General features: G+C 41.9%; 1 protein-coding gene across 1 annotated transcript; it reads right to left on the bottom strand.

Annotated features, from left to right (window-relative positions):
* Positions 1 to 1811: 1811 nt before the first annotated feature.
* Positions 1812 to 15803, bottom strand: LOC309687853 (transient receptor potential cation channel subfamily V member 4-like). The gene is made up of 4 exons (XM_082503096.1): positions 15630 to 15803; positions 2447 to 2623; positions 2068 to 2092; positions 1812 to 1935 (listed from the first exon to the last, which is right to left on the bottom strand). Exons 1-4 carry the CDS (start codon positions 15753 to 15755, stop codon positions 1910 to 1912), a joined length of 354 nt encoding a protein of 117 aa, XP_082359222.1. The 5' UTR covers positions 15756 to 15803; the 3' UTR covers positions 1812 to 1909.
* Positions 15804 to 19323: the final 3520 nt, after the last annotated feature.

Below are 19323 nucleotides of genomic sequence, written 5' to 3'. Positions count from 1 at the left end.
TTTTGTTTTTTTACCCATGCCAATTCAAGTGCATAACTCTAGCTCCTAGCAAGTGGCTGGGTAGAGAACAAAGACTCTATAGTACTCATCTGTAGTCAGTGTAGGCTGTCAGTCCACTGTTTACCTAAGTGTCAGTGTGTGTCTGTTTACTCTGTAGGAGGTCATAAAATTTGGAGTCTGATGAGTCAGTGAAGCTCACTTCTGTCCAATGACAGTGATACTGTGGCAGATACTGGGGCGATCGTGCCCTTGGTCGTTGTGTCCTTGGGCAAGACACTTCACCCGTTGTCTACTGGTGGTGGTTAGAGGGCTCGGTGGCACCAGTGTCCGGCAGCCTCGCCTCTGTCAGTGCGCTCCAGGGCAGCTGTGGCTACAGTGTAGTTTGCCATCACCAGTGTGTGAATGTGTGTGTGGATGACTGAATGTAGTGTAAAGCACTTTGGGGTCCATAGGGACTAAGTAAAGTGCTATACAAATACAGGCCATTTACCATTTACTGAGGTGACTTGTAAATAAAATATAATATCCAGTATCTTAACTAATATAATGAAGAATTGCCTGGAATTTTTTGAGGTCATGGTTGCAGACTTTAACAGCATCCCACCTGCAGGTTCCAGATGTTTTTGCTTTGGTTTGAGAGTCTTTCAACTGTGTTGCTCATCAGGGCTATCAGCATGTTCAGCAGGAGGATGTATGTGAGAACTATGTAAGAGATGAGCAGGATGTGGTAAACTTCTTTGTACTGAACGTCGTCCGTGAACTGCAGATCTCCCATTCCAATAGTGAACTTGAACATTTCCAGTATAGTAAAACGAACGTCTCTATAACCTAGCTTATTTACAGAAGCAGTCAAGCTCCTTCCTTGTAGCTGTATGTCAGCTGTCAGGTTTTGGGCAGCTGACACTACTGTAGGCGGGTCACGTATAAGAGCAACAAAAGCTATAAAAAAAAAAAAAGAGAGAAAATCCAAGTCAAAACTGCAAATCTTGGTAAGCATCTATTTTGCACATTCGTATGTTCTTAGATTTGGAGTCTATTAAAATCTTACCAGCAGAAAATCCAAAAAGCAAGACACAGTAAACGGATAAAAAGTGCAACAGGTCACGTAAGATCATGTAAAGAGAGACACATATTTTAAACTGAGCCACTCATATCTGCCCAGGCAGCCTATTTTCATAGTTTTGGTAACAAAACCCTTACCCTTTGCATCATGACACCATACATCCCTAATTGCTTGGAACCTCTTAGGTAGTAAAGAAAGTTCACCCAGGCAAGAAGCAAGGAGAGCACAAGAAGTCCAACGTATTCCTCCTGCCCACAGCCATACATAATCACACAGATCAGGAGTGCTGCCTGCAGGAAACTGCAAAGACAAGAGATTTCTAAGACAGCAGTAATAGTAAGGTCAGGGTATATATAAATATTTCATGGTGATACTTACAACACAATATCATTGAATCCATCAATAGATAGGACCCTGAAATTCGGAGGGTTCCTACAGAAATGATTTATCTAGGGATTTGAAGGTTATTACATTAGTAAGTTTAACTCTTTCTGTGTGAATGATGTGACCAGGTTCCACTTTCTTAGCGTCTTATAGAGAAAGATTAGTGCTCCAAAGACACTGAGGATCTCACCAACACAACGGAGATGGTCAAGTGGAAAATTTTCAATGGGAAATGGCGGCTGAGGGTTTAAGAGTCTTTGCTTAGGCAAAGGTGAATGTCTTAAAACATAAACATTTGTCATTTAAGTTAGAGGATGTTTAACCCTTTTTACCTTTCCATCCTTTCTGTGCAAGGCCACAGCAGTGAAGATGGTCAGGTAAACCACATAAAGCAAGAAATTCATCAAGAATAATTTGGAAGCGAACCTTTCCCACTTATTCTGAAGAAGACTGCGAAGTGGTTCAATCTGAAGCATCTCGGGACGATTCTGAAATTTACAAGATAGGTTTTATATTAACCTCCTTTATATTAACCCAAACTCTTTCATGGCATGCATTTTTAATTTCTCTTTGCTATTTGGGCTGATTGGGACCAGATGAATGTAAAAACAAAGAATTACCTGATTTTTTTCCTGATTTTTGTTTCTGAGAAAAATGAGATGCACATAAGAGGACATTTGTTTTAAATTTCGATAGAACAGTATATATCATATATTTAATATTTGCTAAATTTATCCCATGCAATACTATCTAAGCACAGTGAGGCAAGAGGATTTTGCTACTGTTAATTTCTCTCTACACTGCCTATGCATAGAGTACTTCTAGTTTCATCTGAGCACATTCAACACTGTTTCCATCATTGTTTAAAAGGCTCTACTGCCTCTACAAACATACCCCACAGCATACCCCATTTCCTACTTTATCTAAAACATTGGAGGGAATAAAGCATAGAAATATAATAAAATAAATTAAAATGAGGTCAAAATTGAAATTTCTCACCGGAATCTCACTCCCAAAAATTATTATCTCTAACACAGAGTTTTCTTCATTGGTGTCAATGGAGGTCATGTCATAAAGTGAAGAATGAACAGGTCCGTAGACCCATTCTGTAAACCTCCGGGATAGTGGCCTTGTCTCCTCATCCATGAATTCTCGATGCAGCATGTGCCTAAACAGCTGGCAAATGAGAGAGCAGAAAGGAAAAGATCTATCTCAGAGACATTATCATTTTTATTTTCAGTGCTTGCTGTAAGTAGGTCAGGTCATAATAAACCTTTGTTAAATGCCCATTAATGCCACCTGGGACGCCAACTTCTGTGGAGGCAGAGGTCTATATTATATACATGTGACCTCTAACCACGTGACCTTAACTTGTCTGCTGTTTTGCTTGTGTGACAATCATGGTGACTGTATAGAATCAAGTGGATAAGGCCCCATTCACACAGGCCTCCATGACTATCTGGTAACCACCAGCCATGAGGAGAATGTGAGTATTATTATTTATTATAATAAATAAATAAATAAATCTTTGTTATTCTACAAAATGTGCAGCCATTTAATTTTTTTTATTTTTTATTTTAGGTGATGGTCTGTGGGATCTGTGAGAAGCCATGTGGTGGAGAGGCAGCCAAGGAATGCTACCATAGATACCACAGTGGACGTACAGAGGTACATGGCAGATCCTTTGATTCCCCGGACAGAGGATCCACTCTACTTCTGGGCAACCAGGAAGACTGTATACCCCCATCTTTACAAACTTGCGTTGCAGTTTCTGTGCACTCCAGCATCATCTGTTCCATGTGAGAGGATTTTCTCTAAGGCAGGAGAAATTACATCCAAGAAACAGACTCAGTCCTCACACAGTGGAAAAAATTCTTTTCTTAAATAAAAACCAAACAGGATAACCTTAAATGCATCGTGTTTACTTTAAAAGTTTATAGAAGTTTATAGTTTTAAGCATTTTCCCCTCCCAGTTCACAATCAATTCTTTCCCCAGGTCCAAATATGTAAGAGATTTGCCCAATATAATAATATGATTTATAAACATAACTGTCCAGCTCTCTAGTGGTTAATTGCTAAGTACATGATGTATCGGAGGGGCTGGCCCAGCACTTCCTGTTTATATAAGTTCATGATGTCATTGATAGCATCACTGGGTGCAACCAAATGAAGGGTTTTTCCTTTTTGCATAGTATTGTTTATTTTCTTTAAAGCAACCTTTTGAGTTTTACTGTATAAAGTGTTTTACTTTTCAAACCATTTAGTTGTGTAAATGGGTGTGTAAATTAAATGAATATTCTTATTCTTGTTTCTTTTTTTAGATTGTGTTGTTTGATCTAACCTATTTCTTAATGGTAGTGACTAATGAGGTTCAGGTGCGTGTAAAAAAAAAAAAAAAAAAAAGTATACAAAATGAGATGGCAGAATGGAGATGCCAGAAAATAAAATACACTAAGAAGAAATTTGACCAGTCTGCTGATAACATCACCTTTATTAGTCCCACACATGGGAAATTTGTTTTGTTACAGCAGAAAGTGAACAGTGCACAGTTATATAGCAAAAATTAGAGAACACTGGAATACAATAAGAATAAGATACTGTACACAACTGTACAGAATAGAAAAGAATAAAATAAAATACTATATACACAATAGAATAAAATAAAATATACAATAGGATAAAAATAGAATACAAATGCTATATACAACTGAGTTAAAATACAATTTTGTCAGAAAAAGAATATTGCACTTAGTCTTATTGCACATGTGTGGGTTTGTGTGTTCGATTAGCTGCAAAGTCTTTGTTGTGGAGTCTGACAGCAGTGGGGAGGAAAGACCTGTGAAATCGATGCTGAAGTTGAGAAGTAGATGCCATCTACTTCTCAACTTCCTTACCGCTTGAACTACATTACCTCACCAAGTATCATTCAAAATTGTATTTCAAATAAAAGAAACAAAAACAAAGCCTTACACAAACCCTGGAGTGTGCGGTCAGTACAATCTGTGGTATAGATGCATGCATGGGTGGAAGAATGGCGTACGCAATATTGCTTAGTAGAGAACCAAACCAAAGGCAAAGGTGTCTCAAAGTAAAGCAGCACCCAGCAACTGACTGCTTATGGCTGTTAGAGAGCACAGGGCCCAGGTGTTGCCATTGTCACTGATTGGGAATGAGCCCTTCCACCCCTCCAATGCCTGCAAATTAGACACACAAACAGCCTAAAAAAATTTTAAAAAAGGCAATATGGAGTGGGTCGTCACACCACTGGTCTCTCTCTGACTCCTTGTCCTCGCATACACTCAACCTTGCCTCCTCTTTACATACATATTGCGTGGCCACTCTGACTACATGCCACTACTTTTCCACAACCATCTTTTTTCTTTTCCTAATTGCTAATTGACACACTCATTTTCCCCACCTGTGCCACTTTCAAGAGATGTTTTTCAGTTTCACTTGTTTCACTGCCATCTGCCAAAATCCCTTCCCTCAAAAAAAGTTGCATAAAGTCAGGGTTCCAGGCAGTTCTTGGCCAAATGAGATTCAGCATAAAGTACATTTCCTTAACTCTTTAGAGCATAACACAAAGCCTGTAGAGAGTGTTGCAGTTTTGGCAACAAACCTGTGTGTAATTATCAACTTAGTGTCTGCACTGCAATGTACCCACCCCACATGCCATTTGGACTCTCCCTTGACCCATTCCTTGATAAACATGAGTTTGTCAAAATTACAAGTTGTTAAGTAAGTAAAGACTGCTCCTCCTCTTAACAGGTCATAATTTTAAAATCCATCATGTTATTATGAATGTAGTTTAGAAAATGCTTCTTACAAAAATATCAAAAGACAATAAAAAAAATAAAAAGGATGCCAATGTTCATCTTGCTCCTTCATCAATTAGTAAGCTTGGGGGGTTGCTAAGGCATTCCAGTGAGAAAAAAGTGAGAAATACTGACTGCAGCATCATTGGTGTCTTTTATTTCTTTGTTTCTTGGCTGCTGGCGAAAGTATTGTCCCTAAGAACAACTGCATAGGATCGAGGTTTGGGACAGTTTTTAGCCAAGTGAGATTCTGCATTACATAAATGATATTTCCTTAATTCATTGTAGTCTCTTACGTTGTGTCCCAGTGCATTACAACTTCAGCAACACACCTGGCTACATGCATCTTCTGTATGTCCATATGTACTGCATTTCTAAAAAATTATTAATTGACATAATGAATCCCCCAATCTGCACGAATAGTGAAACATGCAGGTGGGTGACAATGTCTTTCATAACCAGTTGGGTCTTCCTTTAATTTAATTCTAAATTGTCTTTTCCCTGTCCATATTCCCAATGCAACTTTGATCTCCTTGACTCTGGGTAGCACAGTTACAAATGTCCCTAAAAAATATTGTATTGTCTTTTCGGACATCCACGGATTGTCCGTGTGGACTGTCACAGTCTGGTAGTCATTATGGTACAAGGGAGTTACAAGAAAGTCTTGAAGAACGATGTTAGCAAGCTCAAGTACTAACCTGGTTGGTTAGTATTTTCTAATCCATACTAAGCAAACTAATGGGTCTAAAATTAGACGGGTCTGTTGTGTCTCCATTTTTCTTCCTTTTTGTCCCTCTCCAACCAATTTCAGGACCTGGTACAGATGTTAAAGCTGGTGAGGCGTGATTGCAGATGCCATGCAGGTGTGTCCATCTCCCCTGCAGCAGCACCGCAGACCACGCCCCGCCACAAGACCATGTGCTATTCTTTCATACGTTAAATCACATTTATGACCATCTCATCCTCTCCACACTTTCCTGTGGGGCATTGAAAACTTCTTGTGGACTCCCTCCTTTTTAGGAATGTTCTTGTGGGTAAACATTCCAGAACAATTTGCCATGCCAAATCTTTTTAACATTATTCCAAGTCAACTTGCAAGACTTTTTATTCTGTTTAAAGGGAGTAAAATTGATTTCCGGCTAATGGCAGTTTGGTGTGAGTAGTAGTAGTGAGCTACTGCAGAGTTGGCTGTTTTTTCAATTAAAGGAGGCCTTTGACCTCGCCGAGGAGCCGCTGCTAGATCCTGTTCACCGTACTCTGCCTCCCAAGACTAAGACAGGTGAGCAGCCCCATGCCATAGTAGTGAAACCACATTACTATACTGACTGTGTTAAAATCCTGTCGAGGGCAAGGGAGCTTCAGTGGATTAAGGTGAACAATTTGACCGACTCTGTTTTCCCCAATTAGGCCGCCAAGACGGCGCAAGCATGTGCAGCCTTCACAGACTGCTGCCGCCAGCTCAAGGGGTCCGGTTCCCACTGCTTCACCCAGCCTGGCTGCGGATTACTCGTGATGGGGTCACACTGGATTTTACCTCTACAGAGGAGGCCAAAACTTACAAGATGATAACCAAGTAAGAAAAATATACCTAGGGGAACTGTCGAGGTTTCCGGTTTATACTTTTGAGGAGTTTATTTTTCTTTCTCTTGGGTAAGCTATTCTTTGATGTTCAAAAAAATGTATGGGTCAGTTTTTAAATGTTTGTTCCTTATGGGTTTAACTTAAACAGTACTTTCACGGCAGGCATTCTTGGTTCTTGAGAATACTGCCTATCGTATATTTTCCTTTTATACTACTTGTCTAGTTCTGCAGAATTCACCCAGCACTTAGAAGTGTTTTTTTTTTCCTATTGCGCTATTTAACTGTAAGCACAAGTTTGTCATTGACTCTGTACCGTTCCTTCATTTGGGGAAGGACAGAGTGCAAGCAAGGGGAGGGATGGATGGGTGGTCTGAAGCGTGAAAAATGTGAAAAACCCAGATATAATATTTTTACAAGAAACACACCTGCAGGATACACATCATTTCAAGCTTTAGTATTCGTGGGTTGGGGAGATCTTTCATTCAGCCTTTAACTCTAAAGCCAGAGAAGTAGCCATTTTAATTAGTAAGAAGCTTCATTTTACAGTTTCCAAAACAATAAAGGATAAAAAAAAAAAAAGGAAGATTCCTTATAATCACTAGTACTCTATTTCACACTCCTGTTTTAGTAGTTAAACTTTTTGTTCCAAATTTTGATAACCCAGATTTTACAAATAACCTAATTAGCACTCTTCTACCAATTGTCTAATTCTCGCTGGGGAGTTAAATTGTGTAATGAGCCCGACATTAGCCGGCTCCTCACTTCGTGTCTTTCCTTAGTCCTCTATGTCAAAATCAGTCTCGGACTTCATGTCTCAGAATGGGTTTGTAGATCCTTGGAGGACACATAATCCACAAACAAAAAAGTATTTTTATTCCTCTGAGGTACACCAGTTCTATTCCCATATAGATAATTTTTTTGTTGATAGTTCTCTAATGCATTAAGTCAAGTCTTCTGAATACTACCCAATCGATATTTCAGAACATGCTCTGCTAAGCCTTGATAAAAACTTCATTGGTAGACCTCGCTCTTGCCCCCCTTGGAGATTTAATACTCTTTTACTATCTGACGATTTATTTAACCTTTTCATTCTATTAGCAATCAATGACTTTCTGGTCAGCTATATCAAACTAATACATATAGCTGCCAAGTGCCTATCTTCTACCCCAGCACTTTCCTGTCCTTCGTTTTTAACATCATATAGTTCTTCAAAAGTTATCTCTTCCTCTAAAGCAGACCTTCCCAAAGTGTGGGGCCCAGAGCCATAGCGGGGGGGGGGGGGGGGGGACAAAACTCTTGGACACTGCTAGCAGCCAGAGCAGGCAACATTGAGTGAAATTTAAAACTGCTGGCTAAGGGTAAACATAAATTTAGTAAAATTATAATTCACGACAGCAGTAATGACACCCGGTTATGTCAGTCGGAGGTCACTAAAATCAATTTTGGTGTTTAACTTTGCCAAAACAATGTCGGACTCGGTAGTTTTCTCTGGTCCCCTCCTCAATCGGACCAGGAGTGACATGTTTAGCCACATGTTCTCCTTCAATTGCTGGCTGTGTGAGTGGTCTCCGACATGTAGGCTTTATAGATAATTGGGAAACTTTCTTGAGGAAACCTGGTCTTGTTAGGAGAGATGGCATCCATCCTACTTTGGACGGAGTAGCTCTCATTTCTGAAAATCTGGCCAAATTTATTAAAGCCCCCAAAATGTGACTATCCTGAGTTGCAGCTTCTCTCCTCTCAGCATATGTTGGCATACATCTTATTCTATTCATGCTTGATTGTCTGGCTGTTATGAACCTACCCATAATTTGAATCCCAGTGGCTGGATTTTGTTCTGTGTGTTCTGTATTTTTAAGAACCTGCAGGTCCTTGCTGATTGGAGAGCTGGCAGCTGCTGATTGATTTCCTGATCAAGTGGCTGATTTGAAAAACCCTCTACAGCAGCAGCAGACCTGTCCTTGGCCTCCGAAGCTCTTGATGACTTTTTGTGTGTGTGTTCCCTGAGGATCGCTGAGCTGTGTAAATAGATTGTAGTTACTTTTCACGTGTAAAAAGGTACTGAAGCAGAAGGGGTGAACTGCCTTATTATTATCTATACTGTTTTTTCAGTTAGGGAGTTAGGGTTAGCACTTGTCTTTTGTTTGGTTTTTGTTTCACCCAGGGTTTAGATAGTGTTTTGCTTTGACAGTCTGCATCCTATGTTAATGTTTTCAGTTTTGCGTCTGCTTTGTCTCGTCATGTTTGATTACTCCCAGCTGTGCTCTCCTTCTGTGTCTCCTTCCCTCGTTATCCCTCTTTGTATTTAAGCTCTGTCTTTGACTTGCTCTGTGTTGCAATCTCCCTCATTCCACACTGTGTGTTCTGTCTGCAAGCCTGCCTGTTTAGTTATTTGTGTTCTCAGTTTAGGTAGTTTTCTAAGGGTGGTTTTTTTTTTTTGTTTTTTTTTTTGTGTCCCGTTTGGATCTATAGCCATCAGAATTGTTGTCTTAAGGCCAAGAAAGATGCCAAGCGGATTTATTTTACCAAGTGGATCATCATGGCCTTGCCATATTGGTCCATTCGATTGACCTTTATTATAATTATGAATTTATTTTATTTTCAGTTGCTACAAACGGGACAGACATGACTGGGGGATAGGACAGGGAGAAAGAATGAAAGAAAGAGAGGGAGAGAAAGAAAACCAAAGGGGAGAAGAGACGGTGAGAAGGGGGGAAGAAAGAACAAACAAACAAAACACCTGGGTCACCTGTATGTAGAAAAAAAACAGAAGAGAAAGCAAACAACAAAGAGCAACATAATAAAAAACATAATAAAAAAAACAGCACCATCACAATAAACTAGCTAGCAGTAGATATCAGTAGATACTAAATAATAAACGATATTGTGCAGCACGCAAGATAGACAGCGCACAATGTGCTTTGAGGCAGCAGCCAAGAAAGCTGTAGTCCGCGTCTGTGAACACCCATGTGTACACCTGTGTGCACACCTGTGTGGATCAGCATGCTTGCATTCCAAAGGTTTCTCCATGTAACGATCTGCTAGGGAGTGTGGGGAGCCACAGCCCCGTCCTCCAGGGCACGAAGCAGGTATGGAGGAGATCAAAACTCCAGACATCCAGAGGCCCCCAGAACACAAGAGACCAAGGAAGACCAACAGCGGGGCAGCCGCGCCACTGTCTCAGTTAGAGCTGAGGAGAGTCCCAGATGAGGGTTCACTCAGCAGCCGCGGAGCAGAAGCCAGGGGGAGTTGCAGTGACGCGCCCGTGAGCTCCACCGGCAGCCAGCTGTGCCTGAGTGACCGAGCCCCAGGCCGAGAGGCCGGGGGCACCCCACCTCCGAAGTGGCCCGAGCGAGCCCCAGGCTCCAGGCCCCGATAAGCGGCCGCCAAGGAGTGAGCCGGTGTGTACCTGGACGCCCACCCCCAGACACAAAGAACCACCAACGCACCGACACCTGAGGGAGTCCGCCACTGGCAGGGGAAGTGGTGGTGGGTGGAGATAGGCCTCCAAACCTTGGAGGGCCTGAGATGTCCCCAGAGAGGTGGCGTCTGATACCCAACCTGACATATAGACACAGACATACAGGCACACACAGACACAAACATCCATTCCCACCCTCATGCTCTCATATGCACTCACTCCACACTCAACCAACGTGGAGACAGACATAAAGAGACGCTGTACACACGATCACACTCCCCAAGCGTACTCTACGAACCGGGTCTAGGTACCCTTGCCCCTGGAGGAGGGGAACTGCACCCAGACTCAGGTGGTGTTACCCTTTTCCCTGCGGTGGGGAGAGGCAGACCGCCCCGTTGTTTCTTTTCTAACTGCTTCATGCATGGGGAATATGTAAGCCAGGTATAGCAGGGTAAGAAGTATATCTATTTTCATCACCAGTACTTTGCCAGTAAATGAAAGGTTGCAGGCTTTCCATATAATAATAATAATAATAATAATAATAATAATAATAATAATAATAATAATAATAATAATAATAATAATAATAATAATAATAATAATAATAATAATTATTATTATTTATTTGCCATAGCTAATCTTTTGGACCAGTTGTGTAGGGCCCGCTAACCACCACTGTAGCGCTTACTGCACTGTGGTCCGAAAAGATTACCAGCGTCAACTTTTCATGGCCTCACATATATATTAGGGGTGCAATGATACACAAAATTCACGGTTCGGTTCAATACTTTGGTGTCACGGTTCGATATTTTTTTGATACAAAACAGTGTTCATGCCATAATTTTTTAATTTGTCACTTATTAAAATTATAAATATATATTTTAACTCAAAAGTACAGTTAAGGAGTTACCGCGGATCGTCCCATGCGTGGGGCTGGACGGCGTCAACACGTTAACGAGCTAACTGCGCTAACGCACTAGTTCCCACCAGTGTAATTGAGCATTGCGTGGCACATACTGTTTTACTTTTGTCCATGATGCGCTTACCATCAGGGTCATAATTCACATGACAACCAAAATAGTTCCAAACGCCAGATCTGAATGAGAGTGGGGGAGGTTCTATTTTGGGTAGTGTTGAGGCAGTTGCCATGTTGCAACGAGCTTAACTTCTGTCTCGCTAGCTTGCTCTGCGCTCAGTGGATCTGCGCTCGACAGTGGAGCCTAGGCAGAGTAGTGGAACGCAGATCCACTGAGCTCTCAACACAGACAGCATCGTCAGAAGAAAAGTTGATAAAATAAATTAAAAATTTTGTATTGTTCAATATATACAGTGGGGCAAAAAAGTATTTAGTCAGCCACCGATTGTGCAAGTTCCCCCACTTAAAATGATGACAGAGGTCAGTAATTTGCACCAGAGGTACACTTCAACTGTGAGAGACAGAATGTGAAAAAAAAATCCATGAATCCACATGGTAGGATTTGTAAAGAATTTATTCGTAAATCAGGGTGGAAAATAAGTATTTGGTCACCTCAAACATGGAAAATCTCTGGCTCTCACAGACCTGTAACGTCTTCTGTAAGAAGCTTTTCTGTCCCCCACTCGTTACCTGTATGAACGGCACCTGTTTGAACTAGAGATGGACCGATCGTATCGGTATCGGTCCGATACTGACCTAAATTACTGGATCGGATATCGGAGAAAAATAAAAAATGTAATCCGATCCATTAAATATCACGAAAGCACCTCACAAAACTTGCCACACGCCGTAACTCACCTCAGAACGTTAGCACTCGGAGCAGTATGCATCACGTGATAGAGCAGCTGTGGCATGCGGGACCTGTCGGTGGTCTGGATAGCATTTGGAGCTTCGCTAGCAACCCGGCATTTCATCTCCGACAAAGTTATCCCCGAGAGAAGTAAAGCAAGTGTGTAAGTCCATCTCTGAATGTTTGTAAAGCATTCCTGCGTTAAGCTTAACAAGCGATATATGGAGCGACTGCTTCTTCTTGCTGCTACTTCAATCATGAAACTGCTTAATGATCAGCTGATCGGCTTTTCTGTCGTGAGTCCGTGTCTCTAGTTTGCTTTTGGCCCACTTTGCACCAGAAAGAGGAAACCAGCGGCTGAACAACAGCAGCACGTTTAAGCTTAATCAGCTGTTGTTAGAATTTATTTAATATTACTTTCTACTCCAGGATCTTTTTCTATGTAGCTGACGGCTGTAACTGTGCAGGGGCGGATCTAGCAAAGTTTAGCCAGGGGGGCCGATAGGGCATGAACAGGGAAAAGGGGGCACAAAGACATACTTTTCTTTCTTATTCTCATTTAAAATGTCTAGCTTTTAATAAATAATTATCTGACACCCAAAGTTTTAATTTGATGCAAAATGAATAGAAGTCAATTACTGTATATAGTAACTATTAAGTATAATATATATACCCTAGTAAGCTATAGTACTTTTTCCTTTGGGAAGGTACCATCTGTGCAGTCTGCAATTTTTTTTTAAACCTTTTATTTTCATTTTTTAAATTGAAAATGAACAACAAACAAACAGAAACAAACAATAAAAGACATTTACAGTTATGGGACAAAGTATCATCAACTAGCCAAAGCTTGACTGGTCATTATGACCAAAAAAAAAAAAAAAAAATTCTCAGGAACACACTCTAGTATCTTTATCTTTCTAACATTGCCTCAACCATCTGAGGACCGAACACAGAAAATACGGGCGTATTAATAATAATAATAATAAATAAATAATAATAATAAATAATAAATAATAATTATAATAGTATTTAATATTTCTTGAAAAATAATTTATTTCTGTGCATTTTTTTTCACACTGCATCAAATTAAGGTTGATTACGTCGATTAAGCATCATGAGGTGGAGTGTGAGGGGTGGTTCCCTATTTTTTATTTATTTATTTTTGTTGCTGGGAGTTGGAACCCTATTAGTTAGGTTGCTTAATATTTACGCTAAGTACTCTTTAAAATACCAGAATAGGGAGGATGGTGTAGGTTTAAGTTTATTAGATTGATCAGTATTGCTGAACTATGAAATATTTTTTTTTTGCATACAGGTATAACAGAATAGCTTTAGTGTAGTTGTTGTTTTAAACTTGAGTATGAACTTATACAAAATGCAGCAAGATATTTAAAAAACAGTTTTGTTGATTAAAAAACACTATATCGGATTCATATCGGTATCGGCAGATATCCAAATTTATGATATCGGTATCGGACATAAAAAAGTGGTATCGTGCCATCTCTAGTTTGAACTCATCATCTGTATAAAAGACACCTGTCCACAGCCTCAAACAGTCAGACTCCAAACTCCGCCATGGCCAAGACCAAAGAGCTTTCGAAGGACACCAGGAAAAGTATTGTAGACCTGCACCAGACTGGGAAGAGTGAATCTACAATAGGCAAGCAGCTTGGTGTGAAAAAATCAACTGTGGGAGCAATCATCAGAAAATGGAAGACATACAAGACCACTGATAATCTCCCTCGATCTGGGGCTCCACGCAAGATCTCATCCCGTGGGGTCAAAATGATCATGAGAACGGTGAGCAAAGATCCCAGAACCACACGGGGGGACCTGGTGAATGACCAGCAGAGAGCTGGGACCAAAGTAACAAAGGTCACCATCAGTAACACACTACAACGGCAGGGAATCAAATCCCGCAGTGCCAGACGTGTTCCGCTGCTGAAGCCAGTGCATGTCCAGGCCCGTCTGAAGTTTGCCAGAGAGCACATGGATGATACAGCAGAGGATTGGGAGAATGTCATGTGGTCAGATGAAACCAAAGTAGAACTTTTTGGTATAAACTATAGATATAACATACCATGATCACGAAGGTGGTTCACCCAGGGCGAGGCTCAACCATTGCACTCCGGTTGTGCTGACCCTTGTGAATTCCCCAAATGCGGGAATCTCAACTGCATAATTTGTGGTAGTGGGGGACTGCGTTCGCGCTCTCCCCTCACTCTTGTGTCCAAAGCAAAGATCCATGTGTCTGCTCTTCTCTCGGTGTGCCCTTTGAACTGGGACAAAATGCGATGGCTTGCTCACGTCAATGGTTTCAGGCATTGGAATCTCTTATCGAGATGGTAAGAGCGGCGAACGTCTCGATAAGAGCGTGGAGCGAACGGAGCGAGCCCCTAATTCGGCTCCCTGTTCTAAAAATGTGTTTAATACGTTGCCCCCAAATCGGGGGCGTATCAGATATTAAACTGATAAGAACAGATTTTTTTTTTTTACCGCGTATCTTTTTAGGTCTTCGCTTACTGCTGTGTTGGCTTTCCGTCTCGCGTCCTCCGCTCTCTCTGTGGTAGTTAGCGTCACATCGTAATATTTCTTAGCTGTGCTCTGTTGTAGGCAATAGATCTCTTCTGGCTGTATGTTGAGAGCGTCAAAGAGGATTCTTCTCCCAAAAGTTATCCGGTCTTGGAAAGCAGAGTCTTTGTCGATCAAATCAAAACGTAAAGTATTCTTCATTCCACTCCTTCTGTCCATCTCTTCCCCATAACTGGCCGACGCAGTTGCCATATTGCTTCTCGATAAGAACAGATTTTTTTTTTCCTTTTTTTATTTTCAAAAAACAAAACATCACATACATGTAGATTATTAAACATCACAAAGGGTAAGCCTATTCTATACAAAGCGAGACATTTTCTCTCTCCATTGATCGAAAGGTTCAAAGGTCCTTTCTACAAGTACTGTGGCATCTAAATAGCAAAATAATAAGTCGTAAAGAGGAGAAACACACGTTCAATTGTACAGTCATACCAAAGTTACATCACATCTTCTAAATTGGCATAAAAATCCCCGTTACCTTATTTTCCAATCCTTTTATCAACTCAATACTGATCTTACCATGTGTTGCTCTTAAAGAAACGAACAAAACAACCAAAAAACTTTTCTTCTTAGGCCTCTATATTAAGTGACTTCTAAGGAATGTCTTTCCATCCATCTTTGATTGTATCCCACCCCCATTTCAATTTCTCCAGCAGCCGCACTTTTTCTATTTCCTTCTCTACCAATCTACATATACTCTTGGCTGTCCATTTGTATGACCCCAAAATATACCCTTGCCGGGCCTTCTACAAATATAGTTTTACCAAGGACACTAATAACAAAGACTTTCCTTTTCGGTTACTTCCCTTCTCCCATCCCGTAAGGAACATTACTTCATCGTACGAAATCCCTTTTAAACAAACATACTGCTTCTGCATTTCACCCCACACTTCCCTCGCAAAGGGGCATCCCCACATTACATGTTCTATTGTTTCTTCTCTTTGACATATGCTTCTTGGACAGTTCTTATTATCACATAATCTATGTGCATGCATTATTGATCTTACCGGTATTTTTTTATGCAGCAGCAGCCAGTTAAAATCCCTGCAGCCGTTGCTCAGTCCCTTCTCCTGAGCTCGTATCCATACCTCCTCCTGCACCCATGAATTTTGGGTGTGCATTTTCTGCACCATGGCTCTATACAATTTTTTTGTGATTCAACATGAGGTCTTTGTCCTTATATTCCTGATGCTTCTCCCGCCATTTAATCATCCTTGAAAAATAGTCTGGTCTGCTTTCCGCCCTTGGCACCCTATTATCCCACTCGATCAATTGTCTCATGGGGCCAGATAACCAAAAGCGGATCAAGACTTGGCATTTATGTACATTGGACCTGTTCAATAAATTACATATGTTACTGTAATACATCACATCCATTTTCAAAGGGATGTATGGGACATCCCTCCCTCCCAGAAGCCAGAGTGTGTGTTTCTTTGGCCTCGCAGGAAGCCACAGTGACTCCTCGTCCCGGCTTCCGGCGTCACGGTAGGCCCTGTTTGCTTGGCTGAAGGGGCAGATCTCAGGCCCCGCCTGCTCTGCTCCAGAGTTCCACTTTGACAGGAAAGGGGTGGCTGGAGAGGAGCACATATGTTGCTGTAATACATCACATCCAATTTCAAAGGGATGTATGGGACATCCCTCCCACCTTTTGATATTGTCTGATACATAGTTGTTCTTTTACATATTCATACCCCCCCCCCCCCCCCATATTAATTTAAAAATTCCCCGTGTTAGCACCTTCCTATGAGTCTGTAGCATTGGAAAGACATATGCCAAATGGAGTAGGGCAGGTAAGATGTCAGCTTTTACGGCCAAAACCTTGCCAGTTATAGTGAGCTTTCTTTTTGACCACATCCCCAATTTCTTTAAGATCTTCGCTATCTTCAAATCCCAGTTGTAATTTGCATCCCCCCCTGGATTTCCAAAATCTATGCCCAGGACCCGCATGGGCCCTTCACACAAAGAAAGCCCGCAAAGCGTCTCTCTCCTACCTGCCCATCGTCCCAAAAATTTATATTTTGATTTCTCCTTATTGACCTTTGACCCCGCAGCGCTCTCAAAGGTCTGTATTGTTCGTATCATCTCCCTCACACTTCCATCATCTTCCAAGTAAAGAACTGTGTCGTCAGCGTACTGGGAGATCTTCAACACCTCCCCCCCTGGCAAGGGCACTCCTCTAATTTTCTCGTTTCCTCTTATTGCACATGCTAAAGGTTCTACATATATAACATAGAGTAGGGCGGACAGGGGGCAACCCTGCTGTAGCCCTCTCGTTTGTTGTACTTCCTCTGTTAAGTGTCCATTTATCTTTATCTTGCAAATTATGTCAGTATACATCATACTTATCCAATTCAAAAATTTTCCTCCTATATCAAAATTTCTCATCACCCTCCATAAGAAATCATAATTGACCCTATCAAAAGCTTTTTCCTGATCAAGTGTTACGCATATTGTTGTCAAGTTCCTCTCTCCGATGTATGTAAGCACATCTCTATGTAATTGTAAGTTCCAACCAATCTGCCTGCCCTTTACCCCGCATGTCTGGTCTGCATTAATAATAGCAGGCAAGACTCGGGCCAGGCGTCTTGCTAGAGTTCGACTCAAAATTTTGTAGTCCACGCAGACCATTGAAAGAGGCCTATAATTTGAAAGCACAGCAAGTGAGCCTTTCTTATGTAGTAAACTTATCACACCCGTCCTCATACTCTTTGGCATTCTACCCGTTTCACACATTTCTTCAAATACCTCCAACAAGTGGTCTCCGATGAGATCCCAAAAGGTGATGTAAAACTCCTTTGTGAGTCCATCTATCCCAGGTACCTTGTTATTCTTCATTGTCTTTATCGCCTCGTATAGTTCGTGGTTTGTTATGCTCCTTTCCAAAAGCTTCCTTGCGTCCTCTGGTAACCTCTCTTTCAGAAAACCTAAAACCATTTCTTGAGCCCCTCTATCTACTTCTTCCACACCAAACAATGAACTGTAGTACTCCTCTACCATCTTCAAAATATTATCCCGTCCAGTAACCGATTTCCCTTCCCTTTCCAGTTCCATAATTGCCCCTTTTTCCTCTTTCTTTTTCATTTGAGCAAAAAAAGTAGGCCGAGCACTTCTCCTGTTGCATATACTCCTCCTGCATAAATTTAAACATTCTTGTTTTCGCCCTCTCCTGAAACAAAACCTCCTGTTCCTTTAATAATATATTCAGTTCCTCGCTCTCTTCCCAGTTTTTTTCCTTATTTCTCTGAGCTTCTATCCCTGCACGTTTGCCGCTTCCGGCTGCTTTCTGGCTCTTGGCTTGGCAGACCTTACTTTGTTTGGCTTTCTTGCTTTTGCCGGAGGCGATGCGTGGAGCGAACGGAGCGAACGGAGCCCCTTATTCGGCTCCCTGTTCTAAAAATACGTTTAATACGTTGCCCCCGAATCGGGGGCATATCAGATATTAAACTGATAAGAACAGATTTTTTTTTTCTTTCGAAAAATTTTATTGACACTCAAACATAGAAACCAAACACAGTCATCTCATAAGATTCAAATTCCCACCCAATTTAAAAGATTACTTTTTATTTCTTCCCACCCTTTCCTTAAAAGAAAATGCACAGGAGCGATAAAAAACAGTTTATAAAAGCCGTCCCGTCCTTTCACAAGCTCCTGGTGTTCAGGGGGGATCCTCACCACCTTGCTCCTTCCCACCTGCCTCTCCCGGAGAGCCAGGCCGTTGCTGCTTTGACCTCCCTGTGTGTGGCACCGGCTCCTCCGTCCGAATGGGCACAGAGGCGATTCTTCTTTGTGGCTGCTCCCACGGCTTGCTGCTTGCAGCACAGATCTCTTTTATTGTTGCTGCCGCCATTCGGAGAGCAGTCACGGGGGGGATCTGCATGTGCTTGCTTACCAGCAAGTTTCTGGAGGTCCAAATGGCGTCTTTGATGGCAGCGAGAGTAAGCCACTGCTTTTCAAAGTCTTTCCTTTGTGCCTTTACACCCTGGCTCACCCCATAGAGCACTAACTGTGCTGTTAGGACCTCCCTTGCTGGTAAGTACGGGAATTGCGAGGAGCCGGCCATTGCCCACAGGTCTACGGCAGCGCTGCACTCCCAGAGCAGGTGCCTCACCGACTCTGGCGTGCCACAACCAGGCCGGGGACACATGGCTGTTGCAGACATGCCCCGAGAGTGCATAACGGACCTGACTGGGAGGATCCCATGAGCCACCATCCAGGACACATCCCAGAGCTTATGCGAAAGAATGGGACGGCTCACCAAACGCCACACATCTGTGGCTTCACCAATCGAGAGGCCACGCACTGGAGTCACAGCTTCTCGCTCCTGCACAACAGAGATGAGAGACCGGTGTTTAGTTAAAATGTTTAAGTCTTCATTTTCCAAGTTAAAGGAGACTAAAAAGGACTTTAGCTCAGCATAGGCTGGGGGGAGACTAAAAGAGACAGGCACTTTTAGATCCACCGGTATCAATTTTCTCTGTCTTAAGTAGCTCCCCGCCCAAAATCTAACCCACGCCTGCGTTTTGAGGTTACTCGATCGGGCCGTGGCCTGCCTCAGGTGGCTGCTCGTATAGAGACTTCCTACAAACAGATACAGGTCTGGAACCCCCTTTCCTCCATTCTCCTTCATTTTCTTCATTGTCTCCCTTCTAAGTGTCTCCCATTTAGAACCCCATAAGAAGTAGAAAATGGCTCGTTCCAGTT

Source organism: Aulonocara stuartgranti (genome assembly GCF_965226115.1).
Source record: "Aulonocara stuartgranti genome assembly, chromosome: 14".
NCBI classification, from domain to species: domain Eukaryota; kingdom Metazoa; phylum Chordata; class Actinopteri; order Cichliformes; family Cichlidae; genus Aulonocara; species Aulonocara stuartgranti.
The sequence above is the reverse complement of the archived record's forward strand: the minus strand, read 5'-3'. Positions and strand labels throughout refer to the sequence as shown.

What these genes read in the sequence shown, in the direction of transcription:
- LOC309687853 (XM_082503096.1), bottom strand. Translation starts at nt 15,755, where the DNA reads ATGGTGCAGAAAATGCACACCCAAAATTCATGGGTGCAGGAGGAGGTA. An exon ending in TGCTGCATAAAAAAATACCG is followed by an intron (nt 2,624 to 15,629) that starts GTAAGATCAATA and finishes CTCATTTGCCAG; the next exon opens with CTGTTTAGGCACATGCTGCA. An exon ending in AAAATCAGGAAAAAAATCAG is followed by an intron (nt 1,936 to 2,067) that starts GTAATTCTTTGT and finishes TGTAAATTTCAG; the next exon opens with AATCGTCCCGAGATGCTTCA.